Raw genomic sequence first — 20,521 nt, 5'->3', positions numbered from 1 at the left:
AACCACCAAATAATACAAGATTGTTTTTTCTCCCTGTAAGTAATAAAAAACGCAACAGTAAATAAATTTTATTTTTATTTTTACCAGATACACAAATTATTTATATTCATTCGCATGAACGAGGTTTATGTGAACCTGTATGAAGCAACACTCTAGTAAAGTTAATTTTAAACAGAAATTTCTTTTGTACCAACAATCTGAACAATATTATAAAATTTATTTCATTTCTGAATTATTTCATGTTGTATCTCTGAAATCATTATCGAGATTAAAAACTACGGAATTTTAACACTAACTTTCCGAAAAATAGGCTTCTCTAATATCTGTAATAAAATAGAGTATTTACGATTGAAATGAATACAATGTTACAATACTTTACACAGATACCAAAACATGTGTGAAATCTCTTTTTATGGCTAGTCCTGTTTTTAATAACTATTTATTGTCCGTGATAACGAAAAACCCACTTGAAGTAAAATGTATTATCAAGATGGCTGGTACGAGTATTGAAACTTTAAGTAAAGTAAAGTGAAGAACAACATTTCGACATTCTTATGTCATTTTCATGTCAACAAAGAGAAGTTGCAAAGATTTCAATGTTGTATTCTTTTTATTGTAAATAAATATTTATACAAAAATGACGTTTTTAGATTATTTAAAGGTGGGGTAATATTACAGGTATTATTCTCGAACTGATAACTCATTTTCAAAGTAAAAAATGCAATGAAAAGCCTGTTCTACAACTTACACTCAGAGTTATAACTGCAAACAAAGGACTATTCTAAAATATTCTAATAATTAGCTCTCCAAAGTGGTATCTAATGGTCAGTGATACCGTGAAATATATTCTGAAGTTATTGTAGGTTTTTCTAGTTATGGCAAAAGATAAATATTATGAAGGCAAGAACCCTCTGTGATTCCCCCAGAAGCACAGTGGAATGTCGGCGGGCTTATACCACAAGAAACCGGGTTTTGATACCCATGGTGGGCAGAACACAGACAGCCCTTTGTGAATTTTTGTGTTTAATAACAAACAACAATGGCAACCCTTTGTTATAACCCAACATTTTTTTTTCAAATTGATGAACTGGAAATTCTAGGATAAGCAGGAATCCGTTTCCAGAAATACAGTGTTAACCTAGTACGCTACTAATAACTTATTGCGTTATTGAACTGCTCCGAAAAATTAAAGATTACTAAAATAAATAAGAACGAATCCTTAATATCCACAATTCTTGGACTCTTATGCATGGATAATCTACTAGTCGATTTATTAGCTATATTTTTCTGTATAGGCAATACCAAGCATACAACCCGATTCAACTTTATTACTCAGCACGTTATCTACTCGCCTACCCTCAAATAGAAATTCTTTTAGGCACGATTAGAGTAGATTCATCTATGAGACATTGGACGTGATCAAATACGTCAGTCTGAGTTCAAAACTGCAATTAAATCTCAAATCCATCAAGAAATGACGGAGCTGTGAGCTAAACGTTTGTGCTTTTAAAAAACAACAACTCAGAGGTGTACTACGAACTGCTACGTATTACGAACCGCTATGCCGCGGCTAAAAAAAACAGTAAGAACTAGTTAGTATTGACCCTACATTACTGATAAACAGTATGTTTTCAAGGCGATATCGGTACAAAGATATCAGAAAATAGTATCACGATTTTAAACAAAAGGTTTAAGAGCAAAAGGAAATAAATCTTAATTATCTGTATCCACATAATTATTCCTGCTATCGCTGATTAAACACGAAAAATAATTCACGTTAACTACTGGTTTTAGAGAAAGTTTGGAACGAAGATTCGAATCTTGCACAACAGCGATATACGTGTGAGACAGGTTTCAAACGTTCAACGAGTTTTTTTAACGTTATTAAAGCCAAATCAACTTTAGAGTTAACACCTATCTTCCAGTTCACGTCGTATTACCTTATAAGACTGAAACAACGTTTCTAATCAAGCATGTACTTCCAAATATTTGTTTAATATTCCTGTTCAGTTACTTACTCGTCGTTTCGCCAGCCCTTCTTTTTTTCACAGGTACAACTTAAATACTGAAGGGTTATTCGAATTTATAGCTCTCAGCCAAGTTTACAAAATTCTCTCGAAGATATATATTACATTAAGTGAATAGTTAGTTGCACGAGGTGAAGGCTTATATCAACATCAGTCTTCAAGTTCTTACACTGTCCACTAGAATGGGGTGCTCTCGCTAACACAGAAGTAATCTTACAGGCTCATCAAGATAAAATCGGAGTTCGATAAGCGGTGGGCACAGTCAAATATAGTCTGTTATGTAGCTTTGCATTTAACAAGAGACAAGTGAGCACAACCGTTAGTCCAACTAATTTTATCATATTGAGCAATTATATATTTCTGCCTAAAACCTGGGAGTGAAATCAGTTACTTTTCTTGTTTATTATAGTGTCGTTAAAGAAACCGTTTGTACAACGATGAACTGACGATCAAACGAAATTCACCTACGGCATTCATATAACCGCTGTCGACCTGGAAATACCGGCTTTGAAGACCTACGGAGCTGCGGAAGTATTTTGGATTTCTTTTAAAGGGCCCTTCACGCGAAGCATCAAGTTTGATGGTGTAACAAGCTTTCTTTGGTTGCTTTACCAGTTTCAGCCCTTTTGATGCCATCTTTAAAACTTTACTGACAGGAGCTAAGTGTACGATTCTTAACCCAAGATAACAAAAATTAGTACCTGAAAAGTACAGGTAACACATTTAACACCTAATAACTACTTCAACTCATTTTGTACAATCTCACACATGCCATCCTTTAGAAACTGTACTGACAGGAGCTAGGTGTAAGATTTTTAACCAAGATAACAAAAAGTAGTACCTGAAAAGTACAGTCAAGACATAATCGCTGCCCATATTTACTTTGCACAACCTCTCGACTGGCCTGAACGAGACCGAAACACTTAGAGAGACCAAAGTACAACAAAAATAAAAAGAAATTCAACGAATGAAGACATGCTTCATTGATTCTAATCAATTAATTTTAAACAATTATGTTATAACTTTTTTACGGTTTGTTTTACGTAATCAATGCCAGGGTAAAAATATTTCTTCCAATCTCAAAAATCCTGACTACTGTTAACACGCTACTAATAATCTACAATGTAAAATAAGACTTGTAACCATATAATAACAAAGTAATATTTGATTGGTGTTACATGTAAACAGCTATACTGGATAAACTTGTTACTAAAGGAATTTGAACTTAAAACAAATAAAAAAGTCTCATAAAAGTAAAAACGATATGAAATATATGTCGCCAGAAGACAACAGTTAAACTGTACTAGTTTTGTCTCAGTAATTTAGGTAATAGAAATATTTCGTGCACACTTGTACAAACAGACGCTATTGAAAACTATCTAAACAAGTTGACACGTGAAGACTGCTTTTATGAAAGTCTTTTAAAACCCGACAAGTACAAGCGATTTATCTCCCATCAAGACTTAACCCAAAGGCATAGGGGTCAGTGAAATCTCATAGTCAAAGGCGACGGAGTCTCAGCTCAGTGAGGGTCAAAGCTGTGTAGGGAACGGCCACTAAGAGAAATAATTTAGTTTGTTTCGGATATTTACAAGGGCTATCTGGGTTAGTGGTCCCTAATTTTAAAGTGGCTACAACAGCGCTGACATCCAGCCCTTGAGCCACTCTAATAATGTCATTTCAATGTCGATCTTTTGACACAGACCCAAAGTGCGAGGCGCCATTTTAAGGCAACGTGTAAGACCTCCGATTCACAGTCAGAACGCTGACCATTGTCCAGTCAGTCACGTGATAAATTACCTTTGTTTTTTTCACATATTACGTCTAAAGATTTAATTGCTTGCTTGTTTGGAATTAAACACAAAGCTACACAATGGGTATCGAAACCCGGTTTGTAGCGATGCAAGTCCTCAAACATACCTGTGTGGCACTGGGAGGGACGTGTAAAGAGAAACAAAACTAAGACACTTAGCACGTTTTCAGCAAAAGCTCGTTTCTCAAACACAACAAAAGTAACCAACTTAAGTAGAATGTATCTTTTATTGATTTGAATGCTGCAAGTGATAACAATTCTGATAGCACATATAAGGTAAAATTCGAATTTTAAAAACCTTCGACAGCATACAAATAGCCCTTCACGAAACATTGCGTTTAACAACAAACAAACAACTGACTCCATTCACTTTATAAAAAAATCCACAGTGGTACAGAGATAAGTGTATCGACTTTCAACACGGTGGATACCCCCGCTTAATATGCTCTAAAATAAACATATAAATCATAATAAACAAACACTTCATAATATTCAAGATATAAAACACTCGTTAATAAGTGGCCTTGACGTTAAGCTTTAACTTTTAGGTAGAAAAATGGAAAATTTCAACGAAATATTGGTTTTTGTTTTCTTTTTCGAATTTCGCGCACATTTACACGAGGGCTAACTGTACTAGCCGTCCCTAATTTAGCAGTGTAAGACTAGAGGGAAGGCAGCTAGTCATCACCATCCACCGCCTGTTAAAATACACGACATTGTCTAACTTGCATTTATAAGGACTCAATTTTTCTTTACATTTTAAACAGAAACAGCATTTAGGTTCAGTAAAGCTTCTATTCCCTCAACTTCTAACTAGTCCACATATTTACCTCAAGTATCCATAGTTTAAAATAGTTTACATCCACTAAAAGGAGTTGTTATTCACACCCTCGTAAAATAAGGTAATTCTGATGAAAGGAAATAAGTTACTTCCAAGAAAAGTAGTGATACTCTACTGTGTCTGTGTTTTCTTAAATACAACTTGAGCAATGGGCTATGTGTTTAATGCCTAACAAATATATCAAGAGGTAATAGCCCTCAAAATTACTGTTAAGCCTATAGAAAAGTTCACACTCTCATATAGCTTATTTGTGACACTGTGGATGCTCATCTTAACACTTTTCAACCAATAACAGTACTGATGCATAGTTACAAAATAATTCTAATATTTTAACTACCAAAGATTGCCATCGTGCTATTAAACAGAGGAGGATAGATTCAGAAAATCAGATGCTTCATTATAAAGTGGTTATTTCTAATAATTTTATTTTTGATTAAATATTAATTTCACGATATGTAAGCCTCCGACGCCATAGTAGCTGAAAAGCCTCAAAACATCTTCTTCAAGGGATGTTTTACGAACTGATTGATGTGAGATTCTTGAAGTTTTTCACCCGGTCAAAGAAGTCTGCGAACATGCAGACTTCTTTGACCCTGTACGAAGAAATGAGCCTCGTCACTGAATACCACCTTCTTTAATTGTTTTTGCGTCTTGTTCTTGTATTTCAGACCTCATTGATACCGTTTTTCTTCATTGAGTTGATAAGAAGTTGCTTTTGACTGGTCTCTTTGCCCTTCTAATGCAATTTCGAATGACGTAATATTTCTCAAAATTTCGTCATATATTCCAAAAATAGATCGACCGTACCGCAAAACACAGCTAATGACGCCGTCTGTGTGAAAAAATGAGTGTTAAAGGAAATCCAAAGAGTGAACACCAGCCATCATGCTGAAAATATTGTAAAATGACCATTTGTTTCAATTAATTTGCACAAGGGTGTAGAACACAAACATATACCTATTTAAAAGCTGCGCACTCATCAAACAATAAATAAATAAAAGAGAGCAAGCAAGCAGGGAAAAATAAGAAAACAACGACATAAAAACACCCAAATAAAAACATAAATCTAGCAAATAAACAACAGTCGGCCTCTTTGATTATCTATACCTTAGAAGCAGCCAAAAACATCTTCATAGAGTTCACCCACAAACATCAGAATTCGCAAATACAGATAACATCACTTTACTTTAAGAAATAGCAAAGAAACATTTGATACTGATAATCCTATATTTAATTGGAACAATTATGATTTTTTGTTTGTTCAAAACCAAATAATTACCGTTTACCAAAGCTTACTTTAAATACTATAAATATTTACACATTCAATATGAAATGCGTAATTTTATTTTCCGCTCATAATATTGTGATAAGTGATAATTTACCAGTGATCTATTTGAAGTGATATGCACGATGAAATAAAGCAAAGTGGTAATGAAACACTAAATGTATTACATTCATAACCATGGTCCTGATAATGGAAAGTAAGTAGCTTAAAATCCCTCAGTATTAAACATATAAAGTAGTTTAAAATCCTTTTCTAATCAATTAAGTATGTAGTTTAAAATCATTATGTAACAAATAAAGTATGTAGTTTAAAATCCCTTTATAACAAATAAAGTAAGCAGTTTAAAATCATTATGTTACAAATAAAGTATGTAGTTTAAAATCCCTTTATAATAAATAAAGTAAGCAGTTTAAAAGCATTATGTTACAAATAAAGTAATTAATTTAAAATTATTTCTGTCATAAATAAAATAAGTAGCTTAATATCCCTTCAGTAACAAAGTAAGTAGTTTAAAATCCTCTGTAATAAAAAAAAAAATAAAGTAGTTTAAAATCACTTTCTAATAATTAAAATAAGTAGGTTAAAATTATTTCTGTAATAAATCAACTAAGTAGTTTAAATATTTTTCTATAATAAAGTAAATGGTTTAAAATCATTAATTTTGTAATAAATAAAGTAAGTAGTTGAAAATCCCTTCTGCAATAAATAAAGTTAGTAGTTCAAAATCATTACGTAATAAATAAAATAAGAATTTTAATATCCCTGCTGTAATAAATAAAGTGAGTAGTTTAAAATACCTTCTGTAATAAATAAAGTAAGTAGTTTAAAATTATTCCTGTAATAAATAAAGTAAGAAGTTTAACACCCTTTTCGTAATAAATGAATGAAGTAGTTTATTTTTTTTTCTGTAATCAATAAAGTAAATAGTTTAGAATCATTATTTAATAAATAAACTGAGTAGTTTAAAATCATTATTTAATAAATAAAGTGAGTTGTTTAAAATTATTAATTTTGTAATAAATAAAGTAATTTAAAATTCGTTTGTAATAAATAAAGTAGATTAAAATCATTATGTAACAAATAAAGTAATTAGTTTAAAATTATTTCTGTAATAAATAAAATAAGTAGTTTAGTATCCCTTCTGTAGTAAAGTAAGTAGTTTAAAATCCCTTTGTAATAAATAAAGCAGTTTATAATCTCTCTATAATAAATAAAGTAAGTAGTTTAAAATTCCTTTATAATAAATAAAGTAAATAGTTTAAAATTTCTTCTGTAATAAATAAAGTAAATAGTTTAAAATTGTTTCAATAATAAATAAAGTAAGTAGTTTAAAATCATTATGTAATATATAAAGTAAGTAGTATAAAAATTAAAATTTCTTCTGTAATAAATAAAGTAAGTAGTATAAAAATTAAAATTTCTTCTGTAATAAATAAAGTAAGTAGTTTAAAATCATTATGTAATATATAAAGTAAGTAGTATAAAATCATTTTCCAATAAATAAAGGAAGTAGTTTAATATTCTTTCTGTAAATAAAGTGAGTTGTTTAAATTTTTTCTGTAATAAATAAAGTAAATCGTCTAAAATCATTATTTAATAAAATTAGAAGTTTCAAATTATTAATTTTATAACAAAAAAATTGTTTAATGTCCCTTTATAATAAATAGACTAAGTAGTTTAAAATCCCTTTGTAGAAATAAAGTAAATAGTTCAAAATTGATTCTGTAATAAAGTAATTAGTTTAGAAATATTTCTGTAATAAATAAAGTAGTTTGAAACCCCTCTGTAATAAATAGAGTAAGTAGTTTAAAATCATTATGCAATAAATAAAATAAGTTATTTTAAATCATTAAGTAATAAATAAAGTATGTGGTTTAAAATTCTTTATGTAATAAATAAAGTAATTAGTTTAAAATTATTTCTGTAATAAATAAGTCGTTTAATATCCCTTCTGTAATAAAGTAAGTAGTTTAAAATCCCTTTGTAATAAATAAAGTATAAAACTCCATGCAGAATACAAAATTAAGGTTAAAAGTAGTTCACCACAGTAACGTACAGGTGAAGTTATCTAACCTAATGTCACAGTAAAATAAAATTAATTTCTCACAAATTGTAGGTAAAGGAACTGTAAATATCATTTTCAAGGAACTGTTTAACATTGTATTAAATCATGATATGTGAATAAAACAATTGTGGTTTCAAATGTTTTGTGAATTATTGCGGAAAACTGAACTGTGTTTGCAAGTTCTTAATCGAAACAAGTACTAGCACTAACCCATTTATACGCATTGAAACTGAAACATTATAAAGACCCACAGTGGCACAACGGTTGTCTGCGGACTCACACCGCTAGAAACCGGGTTTCGATACCCGTGGTGAGCAGAGCACAGATAGCTTTCTTCCAAACAAACATTATAAAGAGCCTCCTCATCACCACCCACTACTCTTTTACCAACGAATAGTGGGATTGATCGTCACCCCACGGCTGAAAGAGCGAGCATGTTTAGTGTAACGGAGATTCAAACCCACGACCTTCGGATTACGAGTCGAGCGCCTTAACCACCTGGCCATGCTGGACCCATTGATAAACCCTGCTGTAATTTATCTATACACTTTTATATAAGAAAGCCCTTAAAGTAACTCATGTAACGTTTTTAATTTAAGAAAGGGACTGAAACCATGAACTACCTCTTGTAGATTTTTTTACTCAGTGACATAATTTCCTTCCCCCATCGACATCTAGTGGCTAAGCAATAATTGTACAGGCTCGTGACACCAAAAACCAGGTTTCTTTACCCGTGGTGGGCATGACACAGATAGCCCATTTTGTGTCTTTGTACTCATCAACGAGCGAACCATACTAGGAAATACTGTTAAAATATTAGTACTGATTTATTTTAGGAATAATCACAATAAAGATGCTATGAAAAAAACATTTTTATTATTTTATACTCTTTTATTTAATGTTAAAGCCTACATTCTTTATAGAAAAAGAGATAAAAATGAAAACTTTATATTTGAACTTACATCCAGCCATCGTACACATACAGCATAGCTCGGATGTTACATTCCAGCCAGAAACATCATATGAAGTTAACATTCAAAATTTATAATATAAACATACAAAACAAAAATGTAATATTTTAACGCAGTTTAAAGGCAGAAATAAAAATAGTTCTATGTACAGCAAAATTCCACGTCTAAATATCACTTTAAAGCCAATTTTTGCTTGTTTAATACAATAAAAATACAATATATTTAAAGCCTTTAAAATAAAGAATCGTTTCAAAGACACGCAGATATTCATTACGTTCTATTTAAAATATTCAATCGTTGCCACAAACTGTTTTCATAAATAGTAATATTTTTATAACAATTCATAAAAAACACCTGTTGTAGTCTAATTTTTATATCAGATCATAAATTGATAATACGTTTTAAAGCGAAGTATGTTATTATTATTGACGAATTTGTATTACTCGAGAAGATAAATAAGTCCCCAGAGAAAATACCTAAGTGACCCAATAATATAACATCAAAATTCCTTACAGCAAAGTTATCAACTATCTCGTGTAGGTGATAATTTGAAATTACAGTGGTGCCTCGGTTTTCGAACAATTCGGGTTTCGAACATATTGTTTGAGAAAAAAATGTCTCGATTGTCGAACGTAAACTCGGTTCCCGAACCAAGCTGTCGTAGCCCGAATCCCAAAATAACCCGACTGATGACCCAAACGACCATTTTCAGCCCACGCCAAGCTTGCCCAAAACATTTTACCCGCATCTGTCGCTCAGTCCACACCCCCGCTAAAATCTGCTGTGAACGTTCTCGTCAGGAGAGTTACCTGACGTTTTTATGGAAGGTGACTCTCCTTCCAAACAATAATAACCCTCCTACTCTCCACGTTCCTCACCACCTTTCACTTACGCCATCAGCTCTTCTCAGCACAGGAAAAGTGCAGTTAAATTTTCATTTATTGCTTTTTTTGTTGTATTTATAGTTTTTGTGGTTGACTTTATGCATATAAGTATTATTATACAGGTATAAATAAGCAATATTTTACTTAAAATGCTTCATAATGCGTAATTTTTGGAGGTCTGTAACGGATTAATTTAATTTACAGTATTTCTTATGAGACAAATTGATTCAGTTTTCGAACAGCCTTCTGAAACGGAGTAAGTTCAAGAACCGAGGTGCCACTGTATATCAAATATCAAGAATACCTTAGTGTATCAGAAAAGGTAAAAATACACTATTATCTGAATTAGTGCGATGAGGTCTTATCCTCAAATACTTCACTGGTACATTTCCAGATTCTTGAGTGTTTCTCATGTATTAGGTTTACTCACTTTTTTCTGAATAAAAATTTGTTTCCGTTACACAGAAAGCATTCTTTAATGAAGTACAAACACGAGTCTAATAAATTCTATTCACAAATTATCAGTGGTTTCCACTGAACTATCTCAGATAAGTGCCACTTCAAGCTGAAAAATTCTGCGAACCTTTTCTTTACTCACCACACATTCACCTCCTGCTCCGATTATTAACGTAAGAAAATGAAAATAAATTCTTTTACAGCTTCGCTTTAACAGATGCTACACAGAAAATCGACGATGCTGTTTTTAGTAAGTAGTTTGTGAATGTAATTCAGAAACCTGATGATTGGGGGAACTGGTTGTGTAAACGTTATACACAGAAAAGAAACGGATGTTTAGCTCTTCCTGTCTTCCTCGGTAAACAAATTATCTGCAGATCGCTAAATATTTGTCAGGTGAAAATTTATTGATAAATGAAAAAGGCTTAGCTGAGGTTTAATATAGAACGAAGTAAATATATGTAGCGATCACAATGCAAGCACCATTTCCATATCTAATGCATAAATGTACAAAATAAAATTTAAAAAACAAGATGGCACAAACCAGTAAAGATCCTGGAATAAAATTATTCAAAGTAGTTAACTTTTAGTGACGTACAAGCCACATAAATTATGTTTGTCTCTGCAATTCAAACCTTTTTTTAACAAAAACAGTATAAGTAATTATACGTTCATATAATAACAATAACACTGTCAGCTTGATTGAAATATTGGATTCTGTCCCTTAAAAACAACCCCGGCTCTGTACTAAGATATAATAAACTAATAAAATTAACTCGGATGAAAGGCGTCTATTCATGTATATATATATCAACGACACATATTTTTTAGAAGACGTATGTAATACAGTTTGACGATAGCAAACAGTAAGGCCAAATTATTTAATTACAGTTTTTGTTTTTCCTTTTTTTGAACCATAATTCATCGTATAACATAAAGTTCATGCTATTTCTAGTATCTCTACCATAACACTATTGGTTTAAATTTCAAGGTCTGTTATTATAAAAACACAAGAAATTAAGGATCGTTACGAGTTTTAACTTAAGTAACTTAAAAAAATTTCTTGATAATGATAACCAACTAATTAATTATAAAATGTCATATAAAACTGTCTGTATTCTAACTACACATAATTGTCGCACATTATTTTTATAAAGGAAGGAAGCTTGTTTCACGAAAATTGGTGATGACAGAGAACTTGACTCGCGAAAGTTGTCATTAAAGAAAAAATTCCGATATTTGAAGAAACTAGTTTTTAAAAAAATTTCACAGGACGTAATATATACTAAAAAATTGGTTTAAGGGTTTTTGTCCTTATATTGCAGTACATACACGTGTGCACACATTTTCAGGTTCACTCTCCATATAAAAATAACGTTGTCACCAAACATAGAAGTTACTTAAAAGTCATTTACAAATGTCACGTTTCTTTTTGTGTTTGTGATTTAAGTCTTAGTGAATTCTACAACATACAAGAAAACACATTAGGAATTTGAGGTTTAGAATATTAATAAGGATTTCTGCCCGCAAATAAAGAAATGTGTTCCACAACATTTCAACAACACTATATCTGTTATAACCAGAGCGAATTATTATTAGTGGTTTACGTGTCGTTAATGTTGACTACATTTTGTTATAAAAGTTTATATAAGAAGTTTGTTGACAAATACAAGATAACATGAGCTTAAAAACTAAGTCTGCTTTTAAAAAAGACAGCGCCATCTGATTTTTTGTTATAATTACGGTTTAAATCAGTTAAAATTAGGTATAATTAAAAAGATATTCATATTTTAAATCCAGACCTGTTTATGTAATGGCGATACCCACACACACATACACATACATACATACATATATATATAGAAAGAGGGAGAGAGAGAGCGATCTATACATTCCAAAATGTTAGCTCTTGTAATCAAGTGCAGAAATAAAGTAAATATTAACGAATAATATATATATATATATTGAACCAAGCCTTGCTTGAATCTTAAAGCTAAAAACCTAATTTTCGAAATTCATTTATACTGTTGTGTTCAATATAAAGTTCTTAAAAGAAAGTTGACACAAACAAATCATAATTTGTAGCATCTCGAGAGATGGTTTGTCTTTTAAAAACCTATTTCTACTCTAAAACTGGTTAATATATTTTACTAATAGAATCCTAACTTGAGAATTAAGTTATATATTAGTCCTCTAAACGTACTTAACTGTTGCAAAACGTGCTTATGTATCAGACTTAAATTAACAAAAAACGATACATGAAATTCTCAATATAAACGGACTGTTTGAAATTCATTTTTAAAATTGAAAAAATTGCGACCTATAAGAAAATACGAATATTATAACTGTGTATGTCACTTTGTCCAATAGATGTGGTTCGTTCTAGGGTTCACATATGTTCTGAGAGAAAGAAATCACAAATACACAGCGATTCTTAACAAACTTGCACATATTGTTCGAATTACCATTCTCCACTTTGCACATTTAATATAAAATTGTCATCATACGAAACGTCACACCAGTCTTTATACTGTTCACGAATCGTTTTACGATATCGGCGAAACATCAAAACCTTCTAGTCTAATAATAATTAAGTACGAGCATTCTACATTAATTTGGTCTCCATGAGGAAAGGTACTATTGATCCCAATGGACGTCTACTCATGAACAGATTGCTTTAATGCCTTTTAGATTTCCTTTGCACTAAATTCGTCAGCGTATAAAATTGCTCTTTATCTCTAATATCAATACTTGTGACGTGTTCGAAACAGCAAGAACTCTTTCAAAAATATCACATTTTTGGGGTAACTTTATTTTTTCCAACTTCCTGGAATTTTTCCCTTTAGCTTTAGGAACGGATAAAGATGTATTGAGAGGATCCGACGTCAGTAGGTCGACTTGTTCGTGAAACTGTCTGGCAGCTGTTTTGTTTTCGAAACTGAAACCACCCATTTGACTGTGATCGATGGAAAGGAACATGGTGTGAAAGTATTATCTTGGGCCTCGTAGTTTGTTAAATTGTCAATGACATCATGCCAAAGAATTACACCTGTGCTTTTTTCGGCGAAGACCAGTTTCAGTTTTCGTTTAGTTCGTGCTCTCGTTTCTCCTTTATCAAACAGAAGGACAGGGATACCTGTCAGGGATAACTGCCATTCTTCCTCTGGTTTATTCAACTACAGATTGGCCAGACACTGGCACACAAACACAAGTGTTTTGTGGCTACGAAAAAACGTTTCAACTTGGGCTATGACCTGTTCGATCAATTCGCTGCATAAGTTATTTAATTCATCTTCTAAATCCTGTCGAAAATCCGCATCGTTGAAAGAACCACAACTGATACTTTTGTCTGTGTCCTCTACATTAATTCGGCCCAGAGTACCATATTTTTCTGTCAGTTTTTGTCCGGCTACCTTTTCTTTGGAAGATGGTTCGTGTGAAGCTTCTGAGTTGATGATATTATCTGAATAGTTCGTATCTGGAATACTGAAAGTTCTATTTTCTGAACATGACTTCACAAAATCATCTTTTTCACAAGAAGTATGTTGAATATTTGACATATGATCAGAAATTTCCATGTTTATGCCATTATTTGAAATCGTTTTTTCCTTTATGAATATTTAATGATTTAATTCTTTCTGTTGGTCCAAACTATGAAAGGTGGAGATCCTTCTATAAAACTCAAATATTTTACACAAAAACCTTGAAAGACATTGAGTGTATACCTTAATATCTGTATAATACTTCGTGTGGTAGATTTCTTCAGGAACTTGTGACATAACCACCAAATAATACAAGATTGTTTTTTCTCCCTGTAAATAATAAAAAACGCAACAGTAAATAAATTTTATTTTTATTTTTACCAGATACACAAATTATTTATATTCATTCGCATGAACGAGGTTTATGTGAACCTGTATGAAGCAACACTCTAGTAAAGTTAATTTTAAACAGAAATTTCTTTTGTACCAACAATCTGAACAATATTATAAAATTTATTTCATTTCTGAATTATTTCATGTTGTATCTCTGAAATCATTATCGAGATTAAAAACTACGGAATTTTAACACTAACTTTCCGAAAAATAGGCTTCTCTAATATCTGTAATAAAATAGAGTATTTACGATTGAAATGAATACAATGTTACAATACTTTACACAGATACCAAAACATGTGTGAAATCTCTTTTTATGGCTAGTCCTGTTTTTAATAACTATTTATTGTCCGTGATAACGAAAAACCCACTTGAAGTAAAAATGTATTATCAAGATGGCTGGTACGAGTATTGAAACTTTAAGTAAAGTAAAGTGAAGAACAACATTTCGACATTCTTATGTCATTTTCATGTCAACAAAGAGAAGTTGCAAAGATTTCAATGTTGTATTCTTTTTATTGTAAATAAATATTTATACAAAAATGACGTTTTTAGATTATTTAAAGGTGGGGTAATATTACAGGTATTATTCTCGAACTGATAACTCATTTTCAAAGTAAAAAAATGCAATGAAAAGCCTGTTCTACAACTTACACTCAGAGTTATAACTGCAAACAAAGGACTATTCTAAAATATTCTAATAATTAGCTCTCCAAAGTGGTATCTAATGGTCAGTGATACCGTGAAATATATTCTGAAGTTATTGTAGGTTTTTCTAGTTATGGCAAAAGATAAATATTATGAAGGCAAGAACCCTCTGTGATTCCCCCAGAAGCACAGTGGAATGTCGGCGGGCTTATACCACAAGAAACCGGGTTTTGATACCCATGGTGGGCAGAACACAGACAGCCCTTTGTGAATTTTTGTGTTTAATAACAAACAACAATGGCAACCCTTTGTTATAACCCAACATTTTTTTTCAAATTGATGAACTGGAAATTCTAGGATAAGCAGGAATCCGTTTCCAGAAATACAGTGTTAACCTAGTACGCTACTAATAACTTATTGCGTTATTGAACTGCTCGAAAAATTAAAGATTACTAAAATAAATAAGAACGAATCCTTAATATCCACAATTCTTGGACTCTTATGCATGGATAATCTACTAGTCGATTTATTAGCTATATTTTTCTGTATAGGCAATACCAAGCATACAACCCGATTCAACTTTATTACTCAGCACGTTATCTACTCGCCTACCCTCAAATAGAAATTCTTTTAGGCACGATTAGAGTAGATTCATCTATGAGACATTGGACGTGATCAAATACGTCAGTCTGAGTTCAAAACTGCAATTAAATCTCAAATCCATCAAGAAATGACGGAGCTGTGAGCTAAACGTTTGTGCTTTTAAAAAACAACAACTCAGAGGTGTACTACGAACTGCTACGTATTACGAACCGCTATGCCGCGGCTAAAAAAAACAGTAAGAACTAGTTAGTATTGACCCTACATTACTGATAAACAGTATGTTTTCAAGGCGATATCGGTACAAAGATATCAGAAAATAGTATCACGATTTTAAACAAAAGGTTTAAGAGCAAAAGGGAAATAAATCTTAATTATCTGTATCCACATAATTATTCCTGCTATCGCTGATTAAACACGAAAAATAATTCACGTTAACTACTGGTTTTAGAGAAAAGTTTGGAACGAAGATTCGAATCTTGCACAACAGCGATATACGTGTGAGACAGGTTTCAAACGTTCAACGAGTTTTTTTAACGTTATTAAAGCCAAATCAACTTTAGAGTTAACACCTATCTTCCAGTTCACGTCGTATTACCTTATAAGACTGAAACAACGTTTCTAATCCAAGCATGTACTTCCAAATATTTGTTTAATATTCCTGTTCAGTTACTTACTCGTCGTTTCGCCAGCCCTTCTTTTTTTCACAGGTACAACTTAAATACTGAAGGGTTATTCGAATTTATAGCTCTCAGCCAAGTTTACAAAATTCTCTCGAAGATATATATTACATTAAGTGAATAGTTAGTTGCACGAGGTGAAGGCTTATATCAACATCAGTCTTCAAGTTCTTACACTGTCCACTAGAATGGGGTGCTCTCGCTAACACAGAAGTAATCTTACAGGCTCATCAAGATAAAATCGGAGTTCGATAAGCGGTGGGCACAGTCAAATATAGTCTGTTATGTAGCTTTGCATTTAACAAGAGACAAGTGAGCACAACCGTTAGTCCAACTAATTTTATCATATTGAGCAATTATATATTTCTGCCTAAAACCTGGGAGTGAAATCAGTTACTTTTCTTGTTTATTATAGTGTCGTTAAAGAAACCGTTTGTACAACGATGAACTGACGATCAAACGAAATTCACCTACGGCATTCATATAACCGCTGTCGACCTGGAAATACCGGCTTTGAAGACCTACGGAGCTGCGGAAGTATTTTGGATTTCTTTTAAAGGGCCCTTCACGCGAAGCATCAAGTTTGATGGTGTAACAAGCTTTCTTTGGTTGCTTTACCAGTTTCAGCCCTTTTGATGCCATCTTTAAAACTTTACTGACAGGAGCTAAGTGTACGATTCTTAACCCAAGATAACAAAATTAGTACCTGAAAAGTACAGGTAACACATTTAACACCTAATAACTACTTCAACTCATTTTGTACAATCTCACACATGCCATCCTTTAGAAACTGTACTGACAGGAGCTAGGTGTAAGATTTTTAACCAAGATAACAAAAAGTAGTACCTGAAAAGTACAGTCAAGACATAATCGCTGCCCATATTTACTTTGCACAACCTCTCGACTGGCCTGAACGAGACCGAAACACTTAGAGAGACCAAAGTACAACAAAAATAAAAAGAAATTCAACGAATGAAGACATGCTTCATTGATTCTAATCAATTAATTTTAAACAATTATGTTATAACTTTTTTACGGTTTGTTTTACGTAATCAATGCCAGGGTAAAAATATTTCTTCCAATCTCAAAAATCCTGACTACTGTTAACACGCTACTAATAATCTACAATGTAAAATAAGACTTGTAACCATATAATAACAAAGTAATATTTGATTGGTGTTACATGTAAACAGCTATACTGGATAAACTTGTTACTAAAGGAATTTGAACTTAAAACAAATAAAAAAGTCTCATAAAAGTAAAAACGATATGAAATATATGTCGCCAGAAGACAACAGTTAAACTGTACTAGTTTTGTCTCAGTAATTTAGGTAATAGAAATATTTCGTGCACACTTGTACAAACAGACGCTATTGAAAACTATCTAAACAAGTTGACACGTGAAGACTGCTTTTATGAAAGTCTTTTAAAACCCGACAAGTACAAGCGATTTATCTCCCATCAAGACTTAACCCAAAGGCATAGGGGTCAGTGAAATCTCATAGTCAAAAGGCGACGGAGTCTCAGCTCAGTGAGGGTCAAAGCTGTGTAGGGAACGGCCACTAAGAGAAATAATTTAGTTTGTTTCGGATATTTACAAGGGCTATCTGGGTTAGTGGTCCCTAATTTTAAAGTGGCTACAACAGCGCTGACATCCAGCCCTTGAGCCACTCTAATAATGTCATTTCAATGTCGATCTTTTGACACAGACCCAAAGTGCGAGGCGCCATTTTAAGGCAACGTGTAAGACCTCCGATTCACAGTCCAGAACGCTGACCATTGTCCAGTCAGTCACGTGATAAATTACCTTTGTTTTTTTCACATATTACGTCTAAAGATTTAATTGCTTGCTTGTTTGGAATTAAACACAAAGCTACACAATGGGTATCGAAACCCGGTTTGTAGCGATGCAAGTCCTCAAACATACCTGTGTGGCACTGGGAGGGACGTGTAAAGAGAAACAAAACTAAGACACTTAGCACGTTTTCAGCAAAAGCTCGTTTCTCAAACACAACAAAAGTAACCAACTTAAGTAGAATGTATCTTTTATTGATTTGAATGCTGCAAGTGATAACAATTCTGATAGCACATATAAGGTAAAATTCGAATTTTAAAAACCTTCGACAGCATACAAATAGCCCTTCACGAAACATTGCGTTTAACAACAAACAAACAACTGACTCCATTCACTTTATAAAAAGATCCACAGTGGTACAGAGATAAGTGTATCGACTTTCAACACGGTGGATACCCCCGCTTAATATGCTCTAAAATAAACATATAAATCATAATAAACAAACACTTCATAATATTCAAGATATAAAACACTCGTTAATAAGTGGCCTTGACGTTAAGCTTTAACTTTTAGGTAGAAAAATGGAAAATTTCAACGAAATATTGGTTTTTGTTTTCTTTTTCGAATTTCGCGCACATTTACACGAGGGCTAACTGTACTAGCCGTCCCTAATTTAGCAATGTAAGAAAAGAAGGAAGGCAGCTTGTTATCACCACTGACCGCCAACTCTTGGGCTACTCTTTTACCAACGAATAGTGGGTTTGATCGGGACACTATAATGCCCTTACGGCTGAAAGGGCGAGCATGTTTGGTGAGACGGAAATTCGAACCCGCGACCCTCGCATTACGTACGAGTCAAGCGCCTTAACCACCTGGCCATGCAGCGCCAGAAGAATAGTAAACTTCAAGGAAATATTGGTTTTCGTTTGGTTTTTTGAATTTCATGCACAGCTACACGAGGGCTATTTGTTCTAGCCGTCCCTAATTTAGCAGTGTAAAACTAAAAGGAAGACAGCTAGTCATCACCACCAACTCTTGAGCTACTCTTTTACCAACAAACAGTGTGATTGACCGTGACATTATAACGCTCCCACGACTAAAATGGCGAGCATGTTTGGTGCGACGGGTATTCGAACCCGCAATTCTCAGATTACGATTCGAGCGCTTTAACCACCTGGCCATGCTGGGCCCCGAAACATTGGACATCCGCCACCTTCATCCAAGCCATTCTTACCAAAAAAGCATCCACAACTAGAAACAAATTTCAAAGACATGTTCATGCAGAATACACAAGTCGAGAAGCTATTTAAGTCAATAGACAAATTTACACAGACACTCCATACAAAGAAGGATATAATGAAAACTCAATCATCACAAACGCACTTTTAAACATCAACTGATTTCTTCCAAACAAGCATGTTGAAACCTAGATATGTATTTCCAAGATAGCCTGGAGAACTAAGACAGACAAACAACCTGTTAGCGACTTTTGAAGATTTCGACACTCATTATCGAGACATTCACCCCACAGATATGGAACTGATGCTGTGTTCGACAGAATCTTCTATTACTGTCTCGTGTTCTCAACATTTTTACTCCTACAAAGAAAAAAACAATCTTCGAAAAACGACGACCACCAGACGTTTTCATACTTACCATCGACCCTTTTTAAAAATAGTCCATTATTCATTATGTATGCTAATAATTTGTAATGTGCTAGTACGTGAACATATTACCACATGCTATTTATAAAATTATTGTACCTTTTAAAAAGTAATGGATTAACACATGTTTCTAGTCTTATATTTTTGTGAGGTGATAAAATTGTATACTTTCCTTGTAAATTTATTATACAGCAGTTAGAAAATTGTGCACAGTTACTATTTAATTATATGAATTCTACTCTAAAATACTGATAAAAAGTAAGTGGTGTATTATATTCACACAAGTAAGCACCATTTCTCCAAGTTATATTAATAACCTTTTGGAAGTGTGTGTAGCTGTTACATTCACGATGTCCTCATGATATGATGTTAGTTTTGAATATTTAATACAACAGTTCTGCTAAGATTATATGCAGAAATTAATACATTTTAGTAAATGTATGGTTTTAATTCTTACAATATTAATAAGACTATGGATTATTTTGATCTATAAACCTTGTAACCATTACTGTGATCACACTTTGAAAGTTCCTTGGAAATAATATATTTTTACACTGTTATTTTAACTCTTCATAATTTGTCGAGTCTCCCCTTTAAATCAAAATGTACAATTATTCAGTTACACATTTTTAACACTGAGTTATGCAACTATTTTTGCTGGGACTGAAATAATTACAACTGAATTACAACCCTTATTGATGTAAGCTGTTTTTGGATAAATCAAATCACCAACTTGTAACACTACATTAGGTAAGGTTAGGTTACGTCATAGGTAAATTGAAAGTTTTTTTTTATTATTTTAGGTCTTATTTTCGTTTATTAAATCATATTAATTTAACAAAAATAACATTTAAATCGAAACCACCCTTCTCGATTTTGAATGTACTTCAGCCGTTACCTTTGAATTTGATATTTCC

At 32.5% G+C, this 20,521-nt stretch overlaps 1 protein-coding gene across 1 annotated transcript; it reads right to left on the bottom strand.

Moving 5' to 3' along the window:
* Positions 1-13,518: 13,518 nt before the first annotated feature.
* Positions 13,519-18,414, bottom strand: LOC143243299 (uncharacterized). Its single transcript, XM_076487151.1, has 2 exons — positions 18,327-18,414; positions 13,519-14,154 (listed from the first exon to the last, which is right to left on the bottom strand). The coding sequence occupies exon 2, from the start codon at positions 13,918-13,920 to the stop codon at positions 13,519-13,521; it is 402 nt and encodes a 133-aa protein (XP_076343266.1). The 5' UTR covers positions 13,921-14,154; positions 18,327-18,414.
* Between the last annotated feature and the right edge of the window lie 2,107 nt (positions 18,415-20,521).

This window comes from Tachypleus tridentatus, unplaced genomic scaffold (genome assembly GCF_004210375.1).
Source record: "Tachypleus tridentatus isolate NWPU-2018 unplaced genomic scaffold, ASM421037v1 Hic_cluster_2, whole genome shotgun sequence".
In the NCBI taxonomy this organism is placed as follows: domain Eukaryota; kingdom Metazoa; phylum Arthropoda; class Merostomata; order Xiphosura; family Limulidae; genus Tachypleus; species Tachypleus tridentatus.
This window is presented reverse-complemented; position numbering and strand designations above follow the sequence as displayed.

What these genes read in the sequence shown, in the direction of transcription:
- LOC143243299 (XM_076487151.1), bottom strand. Translation starts at nt 13,920, where the DNA reads ATGGAAATTTCTGATCATATGTCAAATATTCAACATACTTCTTGTGAA.